We start from the raw sequence: 20,305 nt of genomic DNA on the forward strand, positions 1-20,305 counted from the left end.
TATCTGTGAGTGCGCCAGTGCTGGTGCCAGTGCCAGTTGCCAGTTGCCAGTACCAGTACCAGTGCCAGTAGCGAGCGGCGAGCGATACACAGACACGCACACACACACACACAGATACTCGGGCACGCACACAGCGACCGAGCAGCAGTTTGCCTGCGTTTGCGTCGTACTCGAGCTATATGGCGTATGGCCGTATGGCTCTGGGCTCTGGCATTCACTCTACGCTGTGTATTTCATATTGCAAAGGCAAAAGCTGTACTACGTACGCTCAAGCGACTTGGGCATTCAGTGCAAAGAAAATTTTATACAGTGAACAGAGCAGCAACTGAACCAAAATCGAGCAGATTTTTACCGATTTGCCGCAATTAAAACGCAAATTACGCGACATTTTCATACGGGTGAGTGTCAAGTGTTTCACTACGATTGATTCGTTATTGTCTAGCCTCAATTATCTGGCCAAAAAATATTGCCACGATGGCCGTTTATTATATAAATTTTGCTAAATAAACCAAACGACCCAATTTTTTTCGTGTGGTACTGCTATACGGCTACGGCTACGGCGTGGGCCATACACTCTACTACTTACTACTTGGGGGCCCACATAGAGCCACATTGCTTTCGCCTTTTGGTTAGGTGGCTTTAGCTTTCGTCCACATCGTGCTCGTATTGGAATTGAAATTTTGAATGGAGGGCGCGCGCGAAATATTGACGGTTATTTTTTGAAATGCAGACGACGCGTCTGTTGGGCGAGCTGATTGGCTTAGCTGATTACTCAATCGATTTAAATGTAAATGTCAAATCAATATTGTAGGTTAAATATTTTCTGGAATGGCCAACAAAACGTTAGTTTGCCAAGGAATTTTTTACAAACTGAATAATGGCCAAAGGGCGATGGCGACGGTGATGGCGATGTTGATGGTGATGGCAATGTGTAATTGGAAGTGCTGAAATAGGAGTGCTTTATTTTTTAATTTTTGCGGGACGAGGTGGGCGGTACAGGTGGGTGGCAGTGACGACGTTTTGGACGAGCTCTGGGGTATTAAATGGGACGGATAGGGGAAGGGGGGCAGGGGAGGGGGGAGAGGGTAGTGTGTGCGGAGAGGGGAAAGCGGCGCCGCCAAATACTACTGGCAATTCGTTCTCACAGCTCCATGCTTTTTATATGAACAAACAGGGTACAGTCGCGGCAAAAATAGTCGGAACATGCGCGTCTCATTAAATTTTAGGGTGCTTGCTTTGAGATAAACATTGGTAGGGTTCGTACCGAGGTCGTTTTCAAAAGAAATTAAATTTGAAATTTAAAAAAAATTAAACAAATATATATTTCTTCTGTGACAGCCTTAAAATGTTGTTTTGTGAGGCTGAATAAGATATCTCAATTTATTTGTAAACCCAAAACATGCACTTTCAATATTCTGTGCCTGTACTGTGCATGCGCTGTTCCTCTAATTGAGGCGGCCCACCAGTGTGCGACCACGCAAATGAGTCGCATCGCGTGAGCCGTACACACCCGATGGTACGCCACTGTGCGCATACAGTCGCCTACCCCCGATGTGCCGTGCTTGTTGGTTGGCTGGCCGGGTTGCTCGCCTCTCAGATACAGATACTTTTGCTTTGGCCTGCCTGTACGTACGTACTCCGTGCTATTTGATGGTCTCGCTGTTCGTCGTTCGTCGCCGTTGCTGCCTTGCTTTTGCTTTTGCTTCTGCTGTGCTGTGTGCTGTGTGTGCTGTGTGTGCTGTGCTGTGCTGTGTGTGCTGTGTATGCCCCCTCTCTCTCTGCCGTTCGCCTCTATGTGTGTTTCTGTTTCGGTTTCGGTTCGGTTTGGTTGGGTTTCTGTATAGCTTGTATGGCCATTGCCTGGTACAGCTGCTTCAGTTGAATTTCAGTTCAGTTCGCTTGCCTATAGACGCTCGCAGTAGCAGTAGCAGGCAGCCAGGCAGCCCAGTACATTTTGTTCAGTTTCAGTCTCAGTTCAGTTCGTGCAAGGCAATTTTCACAGGCAGCAGCAGCAGAGCCCAGTACTCAGCACTCGGCACTCAGCACCTAGTATCCAGTATCCAGTATCCACTATCCAGTATTCAGTATCCAGTACAAGTATCTGAACAACGTTTCGGGCCAAGAAGAGCGACAAGGCAAAGTACGTACGTATGTAGATATGGGCATTTTTCATACGATTTTTGCACTTTGCTGGCCAAGCGCAATTACACTCGTCGTCAAATTAGTCGGTCTGGCATTAATCTTCGACTCAAGTGAAATCATGTGCGCGTGAATATATTTATTCGGTTATGTATTTACTCAATTAATCGACGTTTACAAGGTTTCCGAGGGATTTTTTTTGGGCCTATGAGTGAGTTTAAATCATGTGCTAGATGATAGTTTGCAGAGCGTTTTTGTATTTAAATAATTAATCACAATTAATGGGTGTTTCGTGATGAAATTACCATTTGGTTAATAATTGATAACAATTAGTTGTACATTAATTTGATATTCACTTTGGTTTTATGTTATAAAAATTGAAAAACTTTTTTTTGGTTTTCTTTGGCTGCGGTTTTTTACTTATAGGAAGAGCTAAAAGTTTGATTGATTAAAACGACGTTGACATGCAAATTAATGCTGATATGTGAGGTAGATTGATTTAACCACAATAATATTGAGTTAGTCAGTGCAATGAAGTGTGAATGTGAAAACGCTGATTACAGCTTATATGCGATTGGCTAGTAAATTTGTTAATTTAATTTTATTTAAAATAAGATTGTTAACAAGCGGCTTACCTTTAGATTTCTAGAAATAGCACACTGAAAGAAAATAATTAATGGGTATCTTAAATTTCATTATTTTTGCTTAAACACTTAACGACGCTGAAATCTTTTGTAACTGCATACTCCGATCAAGGTTCGGTTTGGCCAGTGTAGTTTGTTGTTGGCGGCGGAGCGTTCCCCAGTGGAAGTCACTTTCAGTCGCACCTGCTTGTTGGGACTCTTGATTTCTGATCGGCTTTGGGTCTCGCCTTCGGGAATTGGCCACCCGCTGTCCACCCACCTGTCGCCGTCTGCGGCTTCTCTTGGCCACAGCCTATTTGCCTGGCATTTTGCACTCTTCCACTTGGTCCTGTCCGGCTAATCCTGTTTTGCTGTGGTAATCACAACGGACTTTTCCTTTTCTCGCTGCATCGCACTTGATTGATTCCAAGTAATGTTTGCCATGTCTAGCTAGAAACACAGGACCGTTCAAGATCCTTGTTGATCCTGTTGGATCTGGACGCCCGTTTAGCTGATTTGCACCTCGTCATTTGATTATTAGTAGTTTTGTTCTTCCGCGTGCCTGTCGTGTTGTTATTTTCTAGCGCTTTGCGTGCTGCACTCTCGAGTGCAGACTAAAAATGGCGCCAAAAGTTTTGTTATTCAGTACCCCCCCACTGACTCACACAAGCAGAAAATAACCAACATACCGATAAGGAGAGAGAGGGCGAGCGCGATATAGCCATAGCCGCTGAGCTTCAGCTTCTAGGGGGCATTTACAGTTACGAAGCTCTTTTCGCGCCACTTTTGCGCGGGTTCGCGTTCCCAATCGAATACGACTACGAGCTAATCTAACGCAGATAGCGGCAGTTGTTCTGAGGTCCGTCAAAGTCACCCACCAGCGATCATACCCGCTTTTCTCAGCTTTGTGATATCACACTGTGTGTGCAGCGCTATCGCTGCTAGTAGAGATCCAGAGGGCTACTACTTTTATTATACTGACTTTGAAATGATACCTAACTTCCTCTTTTCTTTATTGCTACAATGCATCACTATCATAGTATTAAGATTTAGGTTTAAAGCTTAAGGCATTTAGTTTTGTTAGTTTGAGTAAACACAAACCTTTAATATTTGAAGTCCAACCTTTGGCTACAATTAGTACTGCCCTTGCAATTAATATCATGAATAATTTATGAATAAAACCATGGCGCCATCTAGCGTTCCACTTTCAATCTGCTTCGCTAACGTGTTGACCTACCTACCCTTTGATTTGTGCCACGACTGTACTGTACACTGAGCGAAAACGGCGAGACACAAGTGGCGGACCATTAACCGAGGGCACTAACGACCTTATGTATCCGCTCGTTGAAAGTCACCACTGTGCGTTCCACGCTCTCCAGCGAAAAACACATAGAGGCCATCCAGTGCGCAAATCCCTGGGAAAGTATCTACCCTAAAATGCTGGTTCTGCGCACAAGCTTCCTGCTGCAGGCAAGCCAATACTTCGTTGGGTTTTTGCTGGGCGGTTTTGGGTGGTTTCGGTTGGACGCGGTGGTTCGGTGGCACGGCGGCACGGTGGTTGCTATTTGGACTGGTGGTGCTGCACGGAAGGTCTCTCCTCCGGCCGGGTGGCATTAAAAACACACGCCATAAACACATACAGGCGACCAGATAAGCGTTGTCAGTTGTCTCTCAGTTGACGTCAACGCGACGCCGCTGCCTCATTTGCTGCTTCAGTCGCTGCCGCTGTCGGCGTCGCTGCTGCTGCCGCTGCCTCAGTCGACGCACTGCTTTTCAATTTTTAGATCGGCAAACTGACATTTGTGCTGTATTTTCCACTGAAAAGGATTTGCGTTTTTTTTTAGCTCCTTATTTTGTATTCCGTTTAATATGCTTTGTGCGCCTTTTGTGTGGGTTCTCTGTTTGTCGTTAGTCTGGGCTTTCATTATGCCACATGCACAAGGGGCGGCCGCAACACGCTGCGTATGCGTAATGTGCCATGTTGCCAACGCTGCGTATGCGTAATGCTGCTGAATAATGGAACAACATGGATGCGTTGCCAGTCAACTAGCGGAGTTATGAGCTCAAATTATGAAAAATAATTATTTTAGATGTATTGTGAAGAGTTTAATTATTGTTCTAAGATTTGGTTTATATGTTATCAGATCTTAGGTAGTATTTCCATTTAAAAATCTATCGTAAAATTATTACATTTCGTTTGGTTTTGATTCTGGAGAATTAAACATTATTTGATGTGCATCGTAAAGCTAAGAAGTGCATCATATATGCAGGGGTCTCTTAATATAAGCGTTAAACTTTGTTATAACTCGGAAATGCTTTCAGCAAGCTCACAGTGCAGAACAACAGATACAGATATGTATATTTACGCAACCGACTATGCACATACAATCGCACCAATGGGAAATGGTTTTCGCTTTCGATTTTCTAGGTGGACCCCCACTGGCAAAGGAAAATATACATGCCTATATACATATATATATGTATATAGATAAAGAGGGGAAGAATAGGGAGGTGGAATCCTGGCTGCCTCACGTGTTGCCGCAATATGCGAAGCCTCGCCAGCCATCAACCGTCTATCTGGTGGATGCGTGTGTGTCTGTGTCCGCATTGAACTAGCAACAATTTTGCCGCCGTTTTCCTGTTGCACCCGGACACAGGATACGCAGATACGACTATATATGTACGTGGTATCTGCGTGGGGGGAGGAAGGGGGTGTATGGTTGGAGGTGACGATGTCCCCCAGCCGCTGGCCAAACGATGGTGTTGTGCAATCTGCAATGTGCGATGTGCTATGGCGGCTGCCTGATTGATGCGCCACTCGTCCAGCCACCTCCTCATGCCTCCCACTTGGCTCCTCAGGTCGCAGATTCCTTCGCTTTCGAGTCGTTTGTTAACCCAATTCACGTCGTTATGCTCCTCCGTCTGCAGCAACCCACCGTCGTCTCTCCTTTTCCCCGCCCTCCCACAACGATGTCGACTTCGATGTGGATGTGGATGTCGATGTCGATGTCTCGTTGTCGTGAATTTTGCGCTGAATTCCTGGATTTGGGTCAAGTGCATGGCTCATGGCTCATGGCTGTTGTTTTGGGGGGCAGAGTGTCGTCGTCATCGTTGTCGCCTCATTTGCATGCCCAACTCCCAGCTGATTTGCTAAGGCGCTCGGGCTCTTTAAGGTCCGGTGCAAAAATGCACTCCTTGTGGTCATTGAACTCTGTGTTACATAAATGCAAGGCTTATATGATGATACGATGAGTACATATGTATGTACAAGAAATCGACACCCGCAATTAATTGGAAATATTGCTGCCATAAATAGCCATTATGTGCGGGGGGTTATATAAAGCCGCAAGGATTATGTATCAAAAGTATTTCATTTACTTTGCCATCTGGGCGGTGGGGCTAAAGCCGGGGGTCATTTCACCGCGACCGGCATATTTAATTAATGGCTGCCCAAAATGCAATTATTGAAAATTCAATCGGCCGAGTCAGAAGCAAAAGGAAAACATATGCACCTGTCTGTGATTTAAATTAAAATAAACATATTTAAATTCCAGGGGAATTTCAATTTAGAATTTTAAATAAGATTAAATCCTTTTTGTAAATACTTTTTATCAAGTCTTTATCATGATTTTTAATGAATATATTTTCTTCTTGCAGCTGCTTAAGTGCTCAGCCCTGATATATATTCCTTGAAAGAAGTCAAATTTAACCAGAAAAATGAGTGGAGATCGCCCGAAGCGTCCCCTGTCCGCCTACATGCTGTGGCTCAACGAGACCCGCGAACAGATCAAGAAGGATAATCCTGGCAGCAAGGTGACAGACATCGCCAAGCGGGGCGGAGAGCTCTGGCGCGGATTGAAGGATAAGACCGTAAGTAGAGGCCACCAGTAATTAGCAACCCGAAACCGATAACAGATATCTGATTCCTGGGCATTTTCGCTACCTTTTCGCAGGAGTGGGAGCAGAAGGCCATCAAAATGAAGGAGGAGTACAACAAGGCGGTGAAGGAGTACGAGGCCAATGGCGGCACCGATTCGGGAGCGCCCAAGAAGCGAAAGAAGGCGGCCGCCAAGCCAGCCAAGAAGGCCAAGAAGAAAGAGTCCTCCGAGGAGGAGGAGGAGGACGAGAGCGAGTAGACGGTTGCATCCACCGAAATGGGCAACGTTTTTCTGCATAAGTTTTAAAATACATTTTATTAATGTAATTTTTTAAGTGACAAAAAAAACCCACAAAAATGAAAACCAAGAAAAAAACCTAATTAAAAACCAAACAAAAAAAATATGAAAAAAAACAAAGAAAAACCGAATTAAGACCTTAAATCTTTAAATATGCACTGAATCCATTAACATGCGAACACTTACACAGATACACACATGCCAACACACACAGCATAAACCATAAAGACTAAGTTAAAGATGTGAAGGATCACACACACATTATTTCCAGTCATCTGTTCTTTATATTCTAGGTTTGTACGTATAAATGTATCTATATGTATGACACTCCCCCCACAACACACATACAGCCCACTGCCCCCAAAAGTGGCGATTCCCCGCGCTCCCCCTTTAGCCACTTTCGATCGCGTCAAGTTATTTGAATTTTGAGTCCCTCGATTCGAGAGCAAAAAGTTATATATATATACATACATTTTAAACCGTATACATAAATATATATTTAAATATATATTATGTAATTTAAAAAGGAAAACAAAAAACCAATATTACAAATATGTAATTGTGAATGTAGAGCTGAATGGAATATTTAAAAAAAAATATATAAAAATTCTGAAAACTCAAGGCGTTGCATTAAATTTACTTTGGTATTAGGGAGCTGCATAAACTTTTTATTCACAGGAAACTTGAGTGTTACAAGTTTATTGAAAGCTGATAAATTGGAAAAGTATTAAATAACTTGTTTAAATATTATATGAGTGATTTGAATGGGCTTAGATATTTAAGCCGAATTTTGTTTTACAAAACAGAGTTTTAAGTCTGGATTACTTTCAATAGCTTTTGCACCACTGTATCTGAGCCAACCGAAGAGCGCCTGCGTTAAAATTGTTTGGACTAACCAAATAGATGTACCGCGTTTTGCTGACCAGTTTATCTTCCTCTGCATCGACGGCTGGTGACTTTCTGTCTAGGATCGTGGTCCTCCGCCGAAAAAGTAGGTTTACCCATACAAGTAGTGCAAGTAAGTTTAGAGGTAGTGCTACGGACACACCTCAGCAGGGAATTAAATAAAAGCAAACACTTTAGCACTAAATTAAATACCTGTGGAGGTCCAGGTGAACTTTTCACCAATTTTCAACCACCTGTTGACTCTGCTTATCAGCACCGAAAGAAAGGCCAACAGTGGAAATGCGAATGGCGCACTACAAGTTGCAACAGCTGGAAAAATCAATAGTGCGTAGAGCGTATGAATAGGCAGAAATAATAAACTGAGTAGATAACACTCGATAGGGTCAAGTGCATTGCGATTTGCGTGTCCAGCCAGCACATTAATCATACGCCGTGTGCAACACGCACCACGCTAAACTCGTTTCTTTCCCCCGCTTAATTACAGGCTAACGACCCTGAACTCTTCGCTGACACTGAACTTGTCCGCTGGCAGGTCGGTCAACACGATGTCCAGCATGGCACGTTTTCGGAAGGTAAGCTATGGCCAATTTCTACTATATATAGTGTATATATTTCTGGAGCTATACAATTGAAATTGTGCAATGTTTGACTGATTGAACTGATTCAAATGATTCTTGAATGGTATTCTCAGTGATGCGTATGGTAATTTCTATTCAAATTAGGAATAGCAAAGAAGAAAATCGTAGTAGTTAAGCTTCATGTAATACTTACAGAGATAATTTAGCCTTACTGATTGCTTATGGTTTTATAATTTGGTTTCTAATCAGTGTTAGATTCTTTTGTTTTTCCTTAGTTGTTAGTAAAATAAAAGAGTTATTTTCACTGTGACCTTAACTTTCACTATGATTAGCAGGCAAAGTTGAATGAGCCCTAGGCAGGACTTCCGTTCAAGGATCTTGAAAAGTAGAGTCCACGGCCCTTTTGGGTTCATACTCCTTTGGCTTCCATGTTAGGCGAATAGTTTGTTGGATGAGCTCTTGGCGTTACAGCGACTCCAAAGTGCCGATGTGCGGGTGTCTCCAGCAATTACCATGCGAATCACACAAAACTGTCCCCCCGTTTTTGTTGTTTTTATTGCATTTGCGTGCTGGTTCGCCTTGTTTTTATTTGCGTGTATTTCTAAAACCGACCCTCAATCGACGGAACGTGCTGCTCATTCGCTCATTTGCAGGTGAGTCGCCCAAGTGAGAAGCTCGAACCAGAGGCGAGTGCATCGTTGCTAAAGTCATCCCCGAATATATTGGAGAACTTTGCCTACGACGAGTTCCAGTCACCGCAGGCGAATCACCCGCTTCTCAAGCGGATGGCCACCTCACCCGTTGCCCAAACCGGCTCCCAGAGCAGCTCGTCCTCCAGTTCATCGTCGCGGAAGGAACCCAAGTTCTGCGACACCCTGGAGCGACATGCCTTCATGCGGAATGTTATTAACCAGCAGCCGGAAAGCACACGCCGCTACTCGAGTCCGGGCGAAAAGGAGGCCCAGGTGCGGCGCAGTCTGGAGGAGATCACCAAGGATCTGAAGGAGATCGAGCAGTTCGTCAGTGCCACCGAGGAGCTCATGCAGCGGGAGAAGGAACAGGAGCAGATGCTGTATTCCAACAAGGAGAACAAGTGCCCCAGTCCGGTGAAGAGAGTTACCTATAAGATAAATGCCTACAAGACGCCGCCCAGACGACATCGACCTGGAAGTCCACGGTTCTACCACTCCAGATTGTACTTTAGGAATGGCAAAATTGGATGTGTGGACTCCACGGAGCATCAGAACAATGTGGGCGCCACTCACGCTCTGGTCAAGCACATACTGCACCATGAGAAGCCCCTGGTGAGTCCGGATAGTGTGAGGAGAGTGCTCGAGCAGGAGAGCTTCGAAATGGTTCCACTACCAGGAGCTGTGCCCGAGGTCATACCCGATCCGATTGCCATCCAGCGGGCGGAGGAACTGGCCGCAGCCACGGGCCAGGTGGTTTTGCCCAAGGAGGATGAGGAGGAGGAGAAGAACTCACCACTGCATCCCAACCAAGTGCAATCCCAAACTGACATCGACGAGGACGAACAGGATGTTCAGATATGTTACAACGAATCGCCGGAACTTCAAAATGAAGATCGAAACGAACGAACCCAGCGGATACCCTCGATTAACGAGAGCGAGATAGTGGCTGTTGATGAACCGGACACGGAAATGAACTCGAATGTGGACCACCGCAAGCCAAGCAGTGCCGGTAGCTTGGACTCCCAGGGTCAGCAGTTCCTCCGCGACCAGGTCCGTCATCTGGTTCGACGTTTTACAGCCCGGGCAAATAAGGTCAAGTCCCGGATCGAGCTGCCTCCAACTCCATCGTCCAGCAGCACGGCCAGTTCACCATCTCCGCCTCCGACCAAGAGTCTGCATCCTTCTCCGCAGCACAAGGTGCGTCTGGTGCCAGCAGGTCAATCGCCCCATCGCGGAAGACTCTTCGAAGCGGACACTCCCCGGTCCAATGTGTGGCTCTGCTCCAGCTTGTGCGGCGCCAACAATGATGAGCGTACTCTGGATCCCCAGGGCAAGATCTACATCTCCTGGCTATGCGTTGTGTCGCTATCGTTCCTTTACAACGCCTGGGTAATCCCGCTGCGTGCCTCGTTTCCCTTTCAGACCAAGGAGAACACCAACATCTGGCTGGCCTGTGACTTTTGTGCCGACATTATATACCTGCTGGATGTGGTCTTCTTTAAACATCGGGTTATGTACCTCTTTGAGGGATTTTGGGTGAAAAACAAGAACCTCACCAGGAAGAACTACATGCGAAAACTGCAGTTTAAGGTGGGCTAAACTACAATTTACTTTAAAATTTTAACTAGAAATAATAATGATAATGAATGTTCCAGTTGGATCTACTGGCCCTTCTTCCGCTGGAGCTACTGTACTTTAAACTGGGAACAAATGCGGTTTGGCTGCGTTTTCCCCGCTTCTTCAAGATTCAGAGCTTCTGGGAAGTGTTTCGCCTTTTGGATCGAGTGATATCCTCTCCACACTTCGTAAGATAATACTACAATCCCCAAACATTCATTAGTTAAAGAACTAAACATACACTTTTGAATATATAGGTTCGAGTGGCCAAAACCCTAACCTACATGCTCTACATGATCCACATTACGGCTGCTCTCTACTACGCCTATAGCGACTACCAGGGTCTGGGACAGAATCGTTGGGTCTTCAGCGGCAAGGGCCATCCCTATGTCAGGTGCTTCGCGTTTGCCACCAAGACGGCCACTTCGATAGGGAAAAATCCCAAACCGGAACGCCAGGGGGAGTACGTCTTCATGACGGTGGCCTGGCTAATGGGCGTCTTTGTATTCGCTCTGCTGATCGGTCAGATCAGGGACATCATCTCGACAGCCACGAGGAACAAACATGAGTATCGCCAGCTGGAGGATGAGACACTGGAGTACATGCGACGCCTCAATCTCTCCCAGGAGGTGCAGTCAAGGGTCAAAATGTGGTTCCAGTTTACATGGGAACAGCAGCGCACTTTGGGTTCGTATCTCATCTTATACTTTTCAGATGCAACAACTAATTAAGTTTATATCCACAGATGAATCCAACATATTGGACGCATTGCCCATTAATTTGAAAACCGATATCGCCATCTCCGTGCACATCCAAACGCTCTCCAAGGTGCAACTCTTTGCTGATTGCGAGGAGGCTTTACTCAGAGATTTGGTTCTAAAACTGAGGGCAGTCACATTTCTGCCAGGAGATTTCGTTTGCCGCAAGGGCGAGGTGGGCAGAGAGATGTATATCGTGAAACTGGGACAGGTTCAAGTGATGGGTGGTCCTAGTAGCGATGTAGTGCTGGCCACTCTAACCGAAGGCTCCGTTTTCGGCGAGATCAGTCTGCTTGGAATCAATGGAGCTGATCGCAGAACAGCAGATGTGCGATCCAAAGGCTACTCCAACCTGTTTGTGTTGTCCAAATCGGATCTTAACGAGGTCATTGCTTACTATCCCAATGCCCAGGCGATTCTCAAGAAGCGTGCACGCCAACTAATGCGGAAAAATGCCGCCAGGGAGCGGGAAGAGGAGCGAGAGCGAGCACGCAGTGCCCTCCAGGCAGATGTGGTGATCGGTAATCCCAAAACACCAGAGACGGCGCCGAAACTTCTGCAGACAGTCATCCAGGCGCTGCCGTTTGAATCGCCCGCCGTGGTGCTCATCACGAGAGGTTCGAAGAGGATGCGCCGTAAGCGGCAATCCGTACAGATGGAGACCATTGTGGAGCCCAAGATGGAGGTCACAGGCGCCGCCGAATCGCAGGATCAAAAGAGTTTGAAGCCGGGTCGCTGCTCGCCAGATTTGCTATCTTCCATACAGCAAGAGCTGAAGTCTAAGCACAAGTTTATCAACCTCACGGATTCGGAGAAGGCGCTGATCAGCCAATCGGCTAACAACTCCCTGGAGGACATGAAGGTGGTGGATCTCTAAGAGTTCATAGCCAAATCCATAATATTTGTCTAACTATTGTAACAAAATATTCTGCGATATAAACTTTGTGTGTATAACATTTGATTTTTAACTAATTACTCGGCTGAAAGGCCGATAGCACCGCTTCCACAATTGTGGGCACCTCTGCCATGGCACCGTTTCCAGTATCCCCGCACATCAGAGTCTTGGAGATGCAGGGTATCTCCTTGTAGCCCCAACTGGTCAGCTTGTTGATCTGCTCCCGAGTTATTGGATGGTCGTACATACGGGTATTCATCGCAGGTGCAAAGAGCAGAGGTTTCTGAAGGTCCCAAGCACGCACCACACACATTACGATGTTATCGCAAATCCCCTGTCATAAACAAAGATACAGAAATATTTTGTGTGTCTAAGAAGTGGTCTCCAACTTACGGTGGCCATTTTGGACAGAGAGTTTGCGCTGAGGGGGGCAATCACCAGCAGATCCGCCCACTTCCCTAGGTCTATGTGCAGTACAGGATCTCCTCGCTTGTTCCAGGTGATCCACTCGTCGCGATTGTGGTAAATGGGTACTACAATATACATATAAAATAATGATAGTTTAATTGATATGCCCGGATTATATGAGGGATTAAGACAACCCACCGTTTTCGGGAATTTGCTCCAGTTCAAAGAAGTGCTTGGCTGATTCGGTAATAAGTACTTTCAGGTGGAACTTGAATGGCAGGCGCTCGTCGGAGAGCTCCCGGATTAACTGGGCTAACTTAATGGTGGCCACACTTCCGGTGGCCGCTATCATCACATTACGTTCGGGTTTCATTGTTCTCAATGCCGGCTATTGCTTCTGGACCTCCGGTGCTTTTTGATCGGTCTTGGTGCTCTGGTCGTGAAAACCCAACTTGGACCATTCGGTTTTCTCCATAAGATTGTTGTCCATGCGGCAGGCCAGATAATTCTGCGCGTCCTGGCGGCACTGGCTCGTATCCTGGGCGTTCTTGCGCAGGCAACTGGCGTAGAGCAGAAATTGCTTCTTGCAAAGACCTTCGTGGTCCAGGGGAAAGGAACCCTTCTCGGGCGGCGTAGGCACGAACTTCTTCTGGCTGTAGATCTGCGAAGTCATTTGTGAGTAGCTCTGCGCGCCTCTTATCTTAATTCATTCATAAAATATGACTTAAAATTACGAAATAATTGTGTAAACAGCTGGTGAGTGTGACCAGAGGAAGTTGAGAAACACAAATTGTCAAATACTTATAGTGACGAAGATCAATTCTAATTCTTATCTGAATTAAAATATTAGGAATCATACATCATTTTAAAAATAGAATAAGGTCTCAAATTAAATAGGAAATAATTCAAATAAATAAACAAAAGTTAGAACTTTAATAAAGTAATAATTTATATGTTGCTTGCGCATTTATCGTTGATAGGCCTTTTATGTTAATACTTTTAAATAGCTTTAAAACCTAAAATTTTGTGATACTATTTAAACCTTTGGTGAACATATAAAGACATTTTGCTGATTAAGTGATCAGTAAGTATAGTTTTAAGAAACAAAGCCGCCAATTACAGAACTACTCTGTTTTCCAACCAACCCAAATCACAGTTTCACCATTCAGTGACTTTCATTAGAAGGAATACCCCCTATGTGACAGCTGTCACACGTGCCAGTGATAAAAAATCCCGCACACCTACCATCCAAACGCGTTAGTGTGTCGTTTTTTCGTAGCAGGCTATGTCGTTGGGCAACGCAGGGCGAATTGCTGTCTGTTGGTTTGTAGAAAAATCGTTTTTAGTTACACAGGCTTAACTCTACTATATGGTGTTTGAAAATTTGGAAACAGGACTGTTCTGACCGTGGGTGGCGTGTACGCATTTGTGCTGTCGAAGAGATCCGTTGAGAACCGGCGTTACGAGAGCATGCGAGTGCGTGAGCGCATGAGGAAGGCAAACCAAGGGGATTACGACTCAACCGCAGCATCGGACAGGCGATTCGACTACTAACCGGTAGCACCCAGTCTCTATAACCCAGCAGAAACACACCCACAACACGATGGCATTGCCCCAGATCAGCTCCGCCGACCAGGCCAAGCTGCAGATGTTGCAGGAGATGGAGATCGAAATGATGTCCGATTTATATAACCGCATGACGAACGCTTGCCACAAGAAGTGCATTCCGCCCCGCTACTCCGAATCGGAGTTGGGTGAGTTCCATACCACATAGAAAGTTGTATCTGGGACTAACCATGCACTTTAATTTAGTAAAAGTGCCTAGGCCCCTCATATTCCTCTTTGTAGTTTGTAAACTTACGAAATTCAAACAGAAATCTTGAAACTTTGACCACAATCTCATTTCAATGCTTTCCGCAACTTACAGGCAAAGGCGAGATGGTATGCATCGATCGTTGTGTGGCCAAGTACCTGGACATTCACGAGAAGATCGGCAAGAAACTGACGGCCATGTCCATGCAGGACGAGGAGCTGATGAAGAAGATGTCTAGTTAACCTGGCACCACCCATTAACCCACACTTCCGCTTAACCAATGTGCATTTTTGAAGCGCTACGATTGTTAGAGGTACATGTACAAAACACCCAGTTGTAGAGAATAAACCACAGATTTATGTGTGCAACATAATATCTCAGATCTCGTTGACACACATTAATGCTTTCAAAAGGTGGTGACAAAGCGCGACATTTCCGGCAGCATGACACTCAGATCCTCGATGTTGTTCTCCAGCGTACTCTCGTCCGTCGTGTCCAGTTCGCTGGTCCGCACGCTGTTCGCCCAGTCGGAGGAGTCCATGTCCTGTCCCGCACCTCGCGCCTGATCCTCCTGCTGTTCCTGGGTGTTGAGGCTAGCTCGACTGGTGAGCCCATCACAGATATCGGCGGGATCTGACGGCAGCTCCACATAAAGGTTCGTCTGGCGCTGAAAAATTGCCAGGAATTCAACTAAAGGGAAACACAAAGATCGTCTGTAAGCCTCACCAAAGCCATTAGCTGTAGATCGCGGTGCAGACTGATGGGATTCTTGGACAGGTTGAGCATGTGAAGAGTGCGCAGCTCCTCCAGCTGGGACCTCGTGGGCAGCTCGTCAATACGGTTTTCGTTGAGGAAAACGAACCGCAACTTCTGCATGGCCATCAACATCCTAGGTAGTCGCCGCAAACGATTCCCCTTTAGATTCAGATGCACTAAATTTCCCAGCAGCTCCATGGTCAATGGCACATCGCTGAGTTCGCAGCCCTCGGCTGTGAGCCAACGGAGCGAGGATAGAGCCCCAATGGCATCGGGCAACTTCTGTAGGGGATTTCCCCGTACGCCCAGCGTCTCGAGGTGTTCACAGTTGCGAATTTCAGTGGGCAGCTCCAACAGTCCGGTATTATTGCACCAGAAGGTCTCCAGCAGGGTGAGGTATCCAATTTCGGGGGGCAAACAACTAATGCTATTGCAGCTGATGTTGAGGAACTTCAGCCGGACCAAACGACAGATGCAGAGCGGGAACTCGTCCAGTTTATTGTAGTCCAATGTGAGGACTTGCAGTCGCATCAAACTGCCAATGGAGGATGGAATCTGTCAATGGGGATGGCGAGTCTATTATTTCATTGGCTATCTTGTGCACTTGCTTCCACCTTTGTTAGCTTGTTTTGGTTGAGGAAGAGCTTCATCAGCGTCTCGCACTTCCTGATAATGTCCGGAACCTGCGAGATTTGGTAGTGGGACAGATTCAGGGAGAACGCCTTCTTGTAGATGGCATCCTCGCAGTTGGCCAGCACATAGTTGTTGCGAAAGAACTGACAAATCTTCTCCATGTCGCCTCCAATAAGTGTCTACTTCTGCAGTACTTGAATTTAGTAGTCTTGGATTCCAAACAATTTCACTCTTCTGAAAACCTACTATGTTTTTGGTGCTAGTAGCTTTGTTCTCAGGACTCGAGTTTTGTAGTTTCGAACTGTCGCCTCTTTTGCGCATTTTTTCGTTTGTTTTGAGTGCATATTATATAACGATTCTGGGAGCCTATATATGCACAAAAATCTGTGAATGCCTGCTCCCATTTGTTGCACTCTCTGCTCGCTTTCTCTTCCCAAGCTAGTGAACTAAATTTAAAAATTTCATTAGCTGGGTAAAAGCATGAGCAAAATGCTAGACATTGGCAATAGGGTAGTTCTATTTTAGAATTGGTACATTGTTGCCTGTAATGCTTGTCGTCTAAGGAAAGCTCCACATTGGGAGCCCATTCTATCCGTTCTCACATCTGACATCACCCACTCCCAACTGCTAATTGGCAAAAGCTCGTCTCTCCGTCTATTTGTATAAATTGATTTCAAATCACTAAGCCGCGCTCAGTTGTTATTGCGCTCAGTGGCTGGAAAGTACATCATGAGATCGTATATTGTACTTGCTTTCATAGTGGGCACTTTGTTGTTCGCCGGTAAGTCGAGTGTGGGAAATACCCGAACCATTCATACACGAAATCCATACAACTCTCTGTTTTCCATCAGCGACAAATGCGCAGCAGAACTATGATGGAAGAAATGGGCCCCATCAATTCGGAACACCTGGCAATGGCATTTACATACGGGGTCAGAACGAAGGACCCTACACAGTGCCCGGAGTGGATGGCATCTTTCAAAACTCAAATGGCCAACATTCCTACACCGATGAGCAGGGAAATACCTACATACATTCCTCAACGGGAAATGCCCACACACATTCCCCAACGGGAACTGCCAAAAGTTTGGCCTCTTCACCTTTGAGCTTCAGCATGGGTGGCGTCCTCATTGTGCTTATCAGTCTAATGACCATTTAAAGGCCGGCTCCAAGTGCAAAAATTCGTCAGCGGGAAATGCCCATACACATTCCTCAATGGGAACTACCAAGAGTTTGGCCTCTTCACCCTAGAGCTTCAGCATGGGTGGCGTCCTCATTGTGCCTATCAGCTTAATAACCATTTAACGGCCGGCTCCAAGTGCAAAATTTTCAATTAATTAATTTGACACATTGTTTTCTAGTTCGCTCCCACGAAAATTTTTCTTTTCAATTGCTTACATAAAAAGACTATTTTTCTTTTAAAGTTTCTGCACATTTATTTATTTGCTATTTCTTTTGATCACCTTTCTTTGCTTTAGATTATACACAAATTATTTGGCTATTAAACAAGAAATAAAATAATACAAACTATTACTAATTTTTTTGAAAAGTGCGCCATTTTCATTATCGATAGGTAAGGTACGTATTATTATTATTACGTGTATAAGAATTATTACGTTTACTTGGTAAGAAAGATCTGAAACGTATTCGCGTTGAGTTGCAACTTAACTTAAAAATCTGGTTGAATGGTCGTATTACAATTATAATAAATTTGTATATTATTAGATTTATTTTTATTCATGTTTCCAAAGAAACTTTGAAATGGCAAACGAAACGTAACGAAAAACGTAGCTCTCAACTAGCTATCGATAGTTGCGGCAAGATGCAGCGCTGACTTTGCCATTCGCACAAAAAGAGCCACAGGTACAACGACGAACGCGGCTGCATTACATTATTATTATTATTATTATATTACTTTCCCGCTTCGTGGGCATTACAATTTAAACCGAAAGTTGAGCACGATCGACTGTCTTGAATTGAGTGTCGCAGAATTAAACGAAGTCCACACTAAACCATCTGCAAGATGGATCAAATGCTCAGTCCCAACTTCTCGATTCCGAGCATCGGAACGCCGCTTCACCAGATGGAAGCGGACCAGCAGATAGTGGCCAATCCTGTGTACCATCCTCCGGCTGTTCCGCAGCCGGATCCGTTGATGCCGGCCCCCGGCTCCAGCTCCGTGCAGCACCAGCAACAACAACAGCAGTCGGACGCCAGCGGGGGATCCGGTCTCTTTGGCCACGAACCATCTCTCCCACTGGCCCACAAACAGATGCAGAGCTACCAGCCATCGGCCTCCTATCAGCAGCAGCAGCTACAGAGTCAGGCGCCCGGAGGTGGTGGCAGCACTCCGCAGTCTATGATGCAGCCGCAGACACCGCAGAGCATGATGGCCCACATGATGCCCATGAGTGAGCGGAGTGTGGGCGGTTCGGGTGCCGGAGGTGGCGGTGATGCCCTGAGCAACATCCACCAGACGATGGGCCCCTCTACGCCGATGACACCAGCCACACCAGGTTCTGCTGATCCCGGTATTGTGCCACAACTTCAGAACATCGTGTCCACGGTTAATCTGTGCTGCAAACTGGACCTCAAGAAAATCGCATTGCATGCGAGAAACGCCGAGTACAATCCTAAACGATTTGCGGCTGTGATTATGCGAATCCGAGAGCCCCGGACCACCGCCCTGATCTTCAGCTCCGGCAAGATGGTGTGCACGGGAGCAAAGAGTGAGGACGACTCCAGACTGGCAGCGAGGAAGTATGCGCGCATCATCCAAAAGCTCGGTTTTCCTGTAAGACAACGCCTTACTTCTGTTCCTTCTTGCAAACGAATCTTTAACGCTTTCACCCACGCAGGCAAAGTTCCTTGACTTTAAGATTCAAAACATGGTCGGCTCCTGCGATGTCAAGTTCCCCATCCGCTTGGAAGGCCTGGTGCTGACCCATTGCAACTTCAGCAGCTACGAACCGGAGCTTTTCCCCGGCTTGATCTATCGTATGGTGCGGCCACGTATCGTGCTCCTCATCTTCGTGTCCGGAAAGGTGGTACTCACAGGCGCCAAGGTGCGGCAGGAGATCTACGACGCCTTCGACAAGATATTCCCCATTTTAAAGAAGTTCAAGAAGCAGTCATAAATAGGATAGCGCTTTATTAGTTCTGTACGTGTATGTTTTAAGGTCGGTAGTTCTGGAAGTCTGATCATATGAGCGGGAGCAGCCTGGCGAGCAGCTCCGATCGAGAATAAACCACAAAATAATTTAGCTGTACGGACAGGCTTTTATTTTTTTCCGTTTATTACTTATTCGTAGAAATTTAGACAAGGACTATGAACGCGGATGAGGTTCCTACAGGCACTGGGCCATCAGGCCGCCAACATTGTCGAACTCGATCTTCTCCGTAATGTTCTTCGTCTTGATCTTGTCATCCTGCATGGCGACGACAACGAGTCCCTGGCCCTGGTGCTTCCAGCCGTTGCGCTTGATCCAGCTCTCCAGCGTCGAGTCTTCGATGCCGCCGAGCAGCTCCTTCAGCAGGTCCTTGCGAATGGTCTGGAATGTGGTGCCCACCACATGCGAGACGAACTTGCGAATGGAATCGTGGAAGCCGGCGATGTGGCGGAACATGCTGCGGTTCACCTCGGCACGCTGCCAGAAGAGGGTGAAATCCGCACGCTCCAGGATGTCGGCGAGATCGATGATTGTCTGCACATTCTCGTCCTTCATCTGCTGGGGCAGCAGCAGGCACTTGGCCATCACGAAATCCGTGTGCGGCAGGCTGGTCAGCGACTTCAGCAGAATGGTGTAGGTAATATCGAAGTTCAGCATGTGCGGGTTGAATTGGTACAGCTTCAGCACGGCCAGGTTGGCCTCCAGGTCGTAGGTGTTGTTCTTAGCCTGGTCCTGCACATAGGCCTCCAGTGTTTTCAGATGATCCGGATTGTAGCTGCGGAAAAAAAAGCGAGGTTATGTTCCTGCTGCGAACTCTGACGGGGTGCATTTGTCCAGTTCTTACCGCTCGATGCAGCCCAGCATCTCCTGGATGGTCTGGCTCTGGCCGTTTTCCATTTTCACGAGGTGCGACATTTTGTACGGCTAATTTGTGTGAAATTCGCAAGTTGACGTCGTGTTTTTTATTTTAATAAAGAACGACTCGGTGTGACCGCACTGCGAAACACGCATTTGCCGATGCAAACAAACGAAATACGGTCACACTGTGGGGGAATCAGCGAGGGGGATTCCTGTATTCCATTTCAAAAATACCGTTACGCGAATAAAGTATTCAAATTTGAAAACTCGTTTATTTTGAAGTT

General features: G+C 46.2%; 10 protein-coding genes across 12 annotated transcripts; 6 read left to right on the forward strand and 4 right to left on the reverse strand.

Annotated features, from left to right (window-relative positions):
• Positions 1-220: 220 nt before the first annotated feature.
• On the forward strand, positions 221-7,558 carry LOC120445841 (high mobility group protein Z). 2 transcript variants are annotated; one of them, XM_039626468.2, is made up of 3 exons: positions 221-398; positions 6,420-6,632; positions 6,716-7,558. In XM_039626468.2, exons 2-3 carry the CDS (start codon positions 6,480-6,482, stop codon positions 6,896-6,898), a joined length of 336 nt encoding a protein of 111 aa, XP_039482402.1. In that variant the 5' UTR covers positions 221-398; positions 6,420-6,479; the 3' UTR covers positions 6,899-7,558. The 2 variants fall into 2 exon arrangements, with proteins under 2 accessions (XP_039482402.1, XP_039482403.1); XM_039626469.2 differs by lacking the exon at positions 221-398 and adding an exon at positions 1,888-2,140.
• Positions 7,559-7,849: 291 nt separating this feature from the next.
• LOC120445963 (cyclic nucleotide-gated cation channel beta-1) lies at positions 7,850-12,444 on the forward strand. Its single transcript, XM_039626666.1, has 6 exons — positions 7,850-7,928; positions 8,328-8,415; positions 9,075-10,703; positions 10,769-10,918; positions 10,988-11,417; positions 11,476-12,444. Exons 2-6 carry the CDS (start codon positions 8,389-8,391, stop codon positions 12,363-12,365), a joined length of 3,126 nt encoding a protein of 1,041 aa, XP_039482600.1. The 5' UTR covers positions 7,850-7,928; positions 8,328-8,388; the 3' UTR covers positions 12,366-12,444.
• Positions 12,363-13,164, reverse strand: LOC120445964 (phosphopantothenoylcysteine decarboxylase). The gene is made up of 3 exons (XM_039626668.2): positions 12,990-13,164; positions 12,777-12,916; positions 12,363-12,717 (listed from the first exon to the last, which is right to left on the reverse strand). Exons 1-3 carry the CDS (start codon positions 13,162-13,164, stop codon positions 12,457-12,459), a joined length of 576 nt encoding a protein of 191 aa, XP_039482602.1. The 3' UTR covers positions 12,363-12,456.
• Positions 13,165-13,179: 15 nt separating this feature from the next.
• LOC120445965 (cytochrome c oxidase assembly protein COX19) lies at positions 13,180-13,569 on the reverse strand. Its single transcript, XM_039626669.2, has one exon. It carries the CDS (start codon positions 13,462-13,464, stop codon positions 13,180-13,182), a length of 285 nt encoding a protein of 94 aa, XP_039482603.1. The 5' UTR covers positions 13,465-13,569.
• Positions 13,570-13,976: 407 nt separating this feature from the next.
• Positions 13,977-14,403, forward strand: LOC120445869. The gene is made up of 2 exons (XM_039626512.1): positions 13,977-14,114; positions 14,186-14,403. The coding sequence occupies exons 1-2, from the start codon at positions 14,077-14,079 to the stop codon at positions 14,343-14,345; spliced, it is 198 nt and encodes a 65-aa protein (XP_039482446.1). The 5' UTR covers positions 13,977-14,076; the 3' UTR covers positions 14,346-14,403.
• LOC120445868 (mitochondrial import inner membrane translocase subunit Tim10) lies at positions 14,395-14,984 on the forward strand. Its single transcript, XM_039626511.2, has 2 exons — positions 14,395-14,545; positions 14,719-14,984. Exons 1-2 carry the CDS (start codon positions 14,395-14,397, stop codon positions 14,844-14,846), a joined length of 279 nt encoding a protein of 92 aa, XP_039482445.1. The 3' UTR covers positions 14,847-14,984.
• On the reverse strand, positions 14,939-16,383 carry LOC120445866 (plant intracellular Ras-group-related LRR protein 7). 2 transcript variants are annotated; one of them, XM_039626508.2, is made up of 4 exons: positions 16,240-16,383; positions 15,975-16,178; positions 15,331-15,915; positions 14,939-15,271 (listed from the first exon to the last, which is right to left on the reverse strand). In XM_039626508.2, the coding sequence occupies exons 2-4, from the start codon at positions 16,152-16,154 to the stop codon at positions 15,011-15,013; spliced, it is 1,026 nt and encodes a 341-aa protein (XP_039482442.1). In that variant the 5' UTR covers positions 16,155-16,178; positions 16,240-16,383; the 3' UTR covers positions 14,939-15,010. The 2 variants fall into 2 exon arrangements, with proteins under 2 accessions (XP_039482442.1, XP_039482443.1); XM_039626509.2 differs by having other exon boundaries at positions 15,975-16,186; positions 16,240-16,373.
• Positions 16,384-16,639: 256 nt separating this feature from the next.
• On the forward strand, positions 16,640-17,520 carry LOC120445867 (immune-induced peptides). Its single transcript, XM_039626510.2, has 2 exons — positions 16,640-16,774; positions 16,845-17,520. Exons 1-2 carry the CDS (start codon positions 16,723-16,725, stop codon positions 17,150-17,152), a joined length of 360 nt encoding a protein of 119 aa, XP_039482444.1. The 5' UTR covers positions 16,640-16,722; the 3' UTR covers positions 17,153-17,520.
• A 324-nt stretch (positions 17,521-17,844) lies between these two features.
• Positions 17,845-19,262, forward strand: LOC120445980 (TATA-box-binding protein). The gene is made up of 2 exons (XM_039626712.1): positions 17,845-18,787; positions 18,852-19,262. Exons 1-2 carry the CDS (start codon positions 18,017-18,019, stop codon positions 19,128-19,130), a joined length of 1,050 nt encoding a protein of 349 aa, XP_039482646.1. The 5' UTR covers positions 17,845-18,016; the 3' UTR covers positions 19,131-19,262.
• Positions 19,253-20,167, reverse strand: LOC120445981 (eukaryotic translation initiation factor 3 subunit K). Its single transcript, XM_039626713.1, has 2 exons — positions 20,008-20,167; positions 19,253-19,938 (listed from the first exon to the last, which is right to left on the reverse strand). Exons 1-2 carry the CDS (start codon positions 20,076-20,078, stop codon positions 19,341-19,343), a joined length of 669 nt encoding a protein of 222 aa, XP_039482647.1. The 5' UTR covers positions 20,079-20,167; the 3' UTR covers positions 19,253-19,340.
• Positions 20,168-20,305: the final 138 nt, after the last annotated feature.

The sequence above is a fragment of the Drosophila santomea genome, chromosome 2R, assembly GCF_016746245.2.
Source record: "Drosophila santomea strain STO CAGO 1482 chromosome 2R, Prin_Dsan_1.1, whole genome shotgun sequence".
In the NCBI taxonomy this organism is placed as follows: domain Eukaryota; kingdom Metazoa; phylum Arthropoda; class Insecta; order Diptera; family Drosophilidae; genus Drosophila; species Drosophila santomea.

Bases quoted from the DNA above. Each gene is read 5' to 3' on its own strand.
- LOC120445841 (XM_039626468.2), top strand. From the start codon at position 6,480: ATGAGTGGAGATCGCCCGAAGCGTCCCCTGTCCGCCTACATGCTGTGG. The intron at 6,633-6,715 runs GTAAGTAGAGGC...ACCTTTTCGCAG, and splicing joins GCGGATTGAAGGATAAGACC to GAGTGGGAGCAGAAGGCCAT.
- LOC120445963 (XM_039626666.1), top strand. From the start codon at position 8,389: ATGTCCAGCATGGCACGTTTTCGGAAG. The intron at 10,704-10,768 runs GTGGGCTAAACT...TGAATGTTCCAG, and splicing joins TGCGAAAACTGCAGTTTAAG to TTGGATCTACTGGCCCTTCT. The intron at 11,418-11,475 runs GTTCGTATCTCA...TTATATCCACAG, and splicing joins GGAACAGCAGCGCACTTTGG to ATGAATCCAACATATTGGAC.
- LOC120445964 (XM_039626668.2), bottom strand. From the start codon at position 13,164: ATGAAACCCGAACGTAATGTGATGATAGCGGCCACCGGAAGTGTGGCC. The intron at 12,917-12,989 runs GTGGGTTGTCTT...TGTATATTGTAG, and splicing joins GGAGCAAATTCCCGAAAACG to TACCCATTTACCACAATCGC. The intron at 12,718-12,776 runs GTAAGTTGGAGA...TGTTTATGACAG, and splicing joins CTCTGTCCAAAATGGCCACC to GGGATTTGCGATAACATCGT.
- LOC120445965 (XM_039626669.2), bottom strand. From the start codon at position 13,464: ATGACTTCGCAGATCTACAGCCAGAAGAAGTTCGTGCCTACGCCGCCC.
- LOC120445869 (XM_039626512.1), top strand. From the start codon at position 14,077: ATGTCGTTGGGCAACGCAGGGCGAATTGCTGTCTGTTG. The intron at 14,115-14,185 runs GTTTGTAGAAAA...ATTTGGAAACAG, and splicing joins GGGCGAATTGCTGTCTGTTG to GACTGTTCTGACCGTGGGTG.
- LOC120445868 (XM_039626511.2), top strand. From the start codon at position 14,395: ATGGCATTGCCCCAGATCAGCTCCGCCGACCAGGCCAAGCTGCAGATG. The intron at 14,546-14,718 runs GTGAGTTCCATA...CGCAACTTACAG, and splicing joins CTACTCCGAATCGGAGTTGG to GCAAAGGCGAGATGGTATGC.
- LOC120445866 (XM_039626508.2), bottom strand. From the start codon at position 16,154: ATGGAGAAGATTTGTCAGTTCTTTCGCAACAACTATGTGCTGGCCAAC. The intron at 15,916-15,974 runs GTGGAAGCAAGT...CCCCATTGACAG, and splicing joins ACCAAAACAAGCTAACAAAG to ATTCCATCCTCCATTGGCAG. The intron at 15,272-15,330 runs GTGAGGCTTACA...GCAATTTTTCAG, and splicing joins ATCTACAGCTAATGGCTTTG to CGCCAGACGAACCTTTATGT.
- LOC120445867 (XM_039626510.2), top strand. From the start codon at position 16,723: ATGAGATCGTATATTGTACTTGCTTTCATAGTGGGCACTTTGTTGTTC. The intron at 16,775-16,844 runs GTAAGTCGAGTG...GTTTTCCATCAG, and splicing joins GGGCACTTTGTTGTTCGCCG to CGACAAATGCGCAGCAGAAC.
- LOC120445980 (XM_039626712.1), top strand. From the start codon at position 18,017: ATGGATCAAATGCTCAGTCCCAACTTCTCGATTCCGAGCATCGGAACG. The intron at 18,788-18,851 runs GTAAGACAACGC...TCACCCACGCAG, and splicing joins TCCAAAAGCTCGGTTTTCCT to GCAAAGTTCCTTGACTTTAA.
- LOC120445981 (XM_039626713.1), bottom strand. From the start codon at position 20,078: ATGTCGCACCTCGTGAAAATGGAAAACGGCCAGAGCCAGACCATCCAG. The intron at 19,939-20,007 runs GTAAGAACTGGA...TTTTTTCCGCAG, and splicing joins ATGCTGGGCTGCATCGAGCG to CTACAATCCGGATCATCTGA.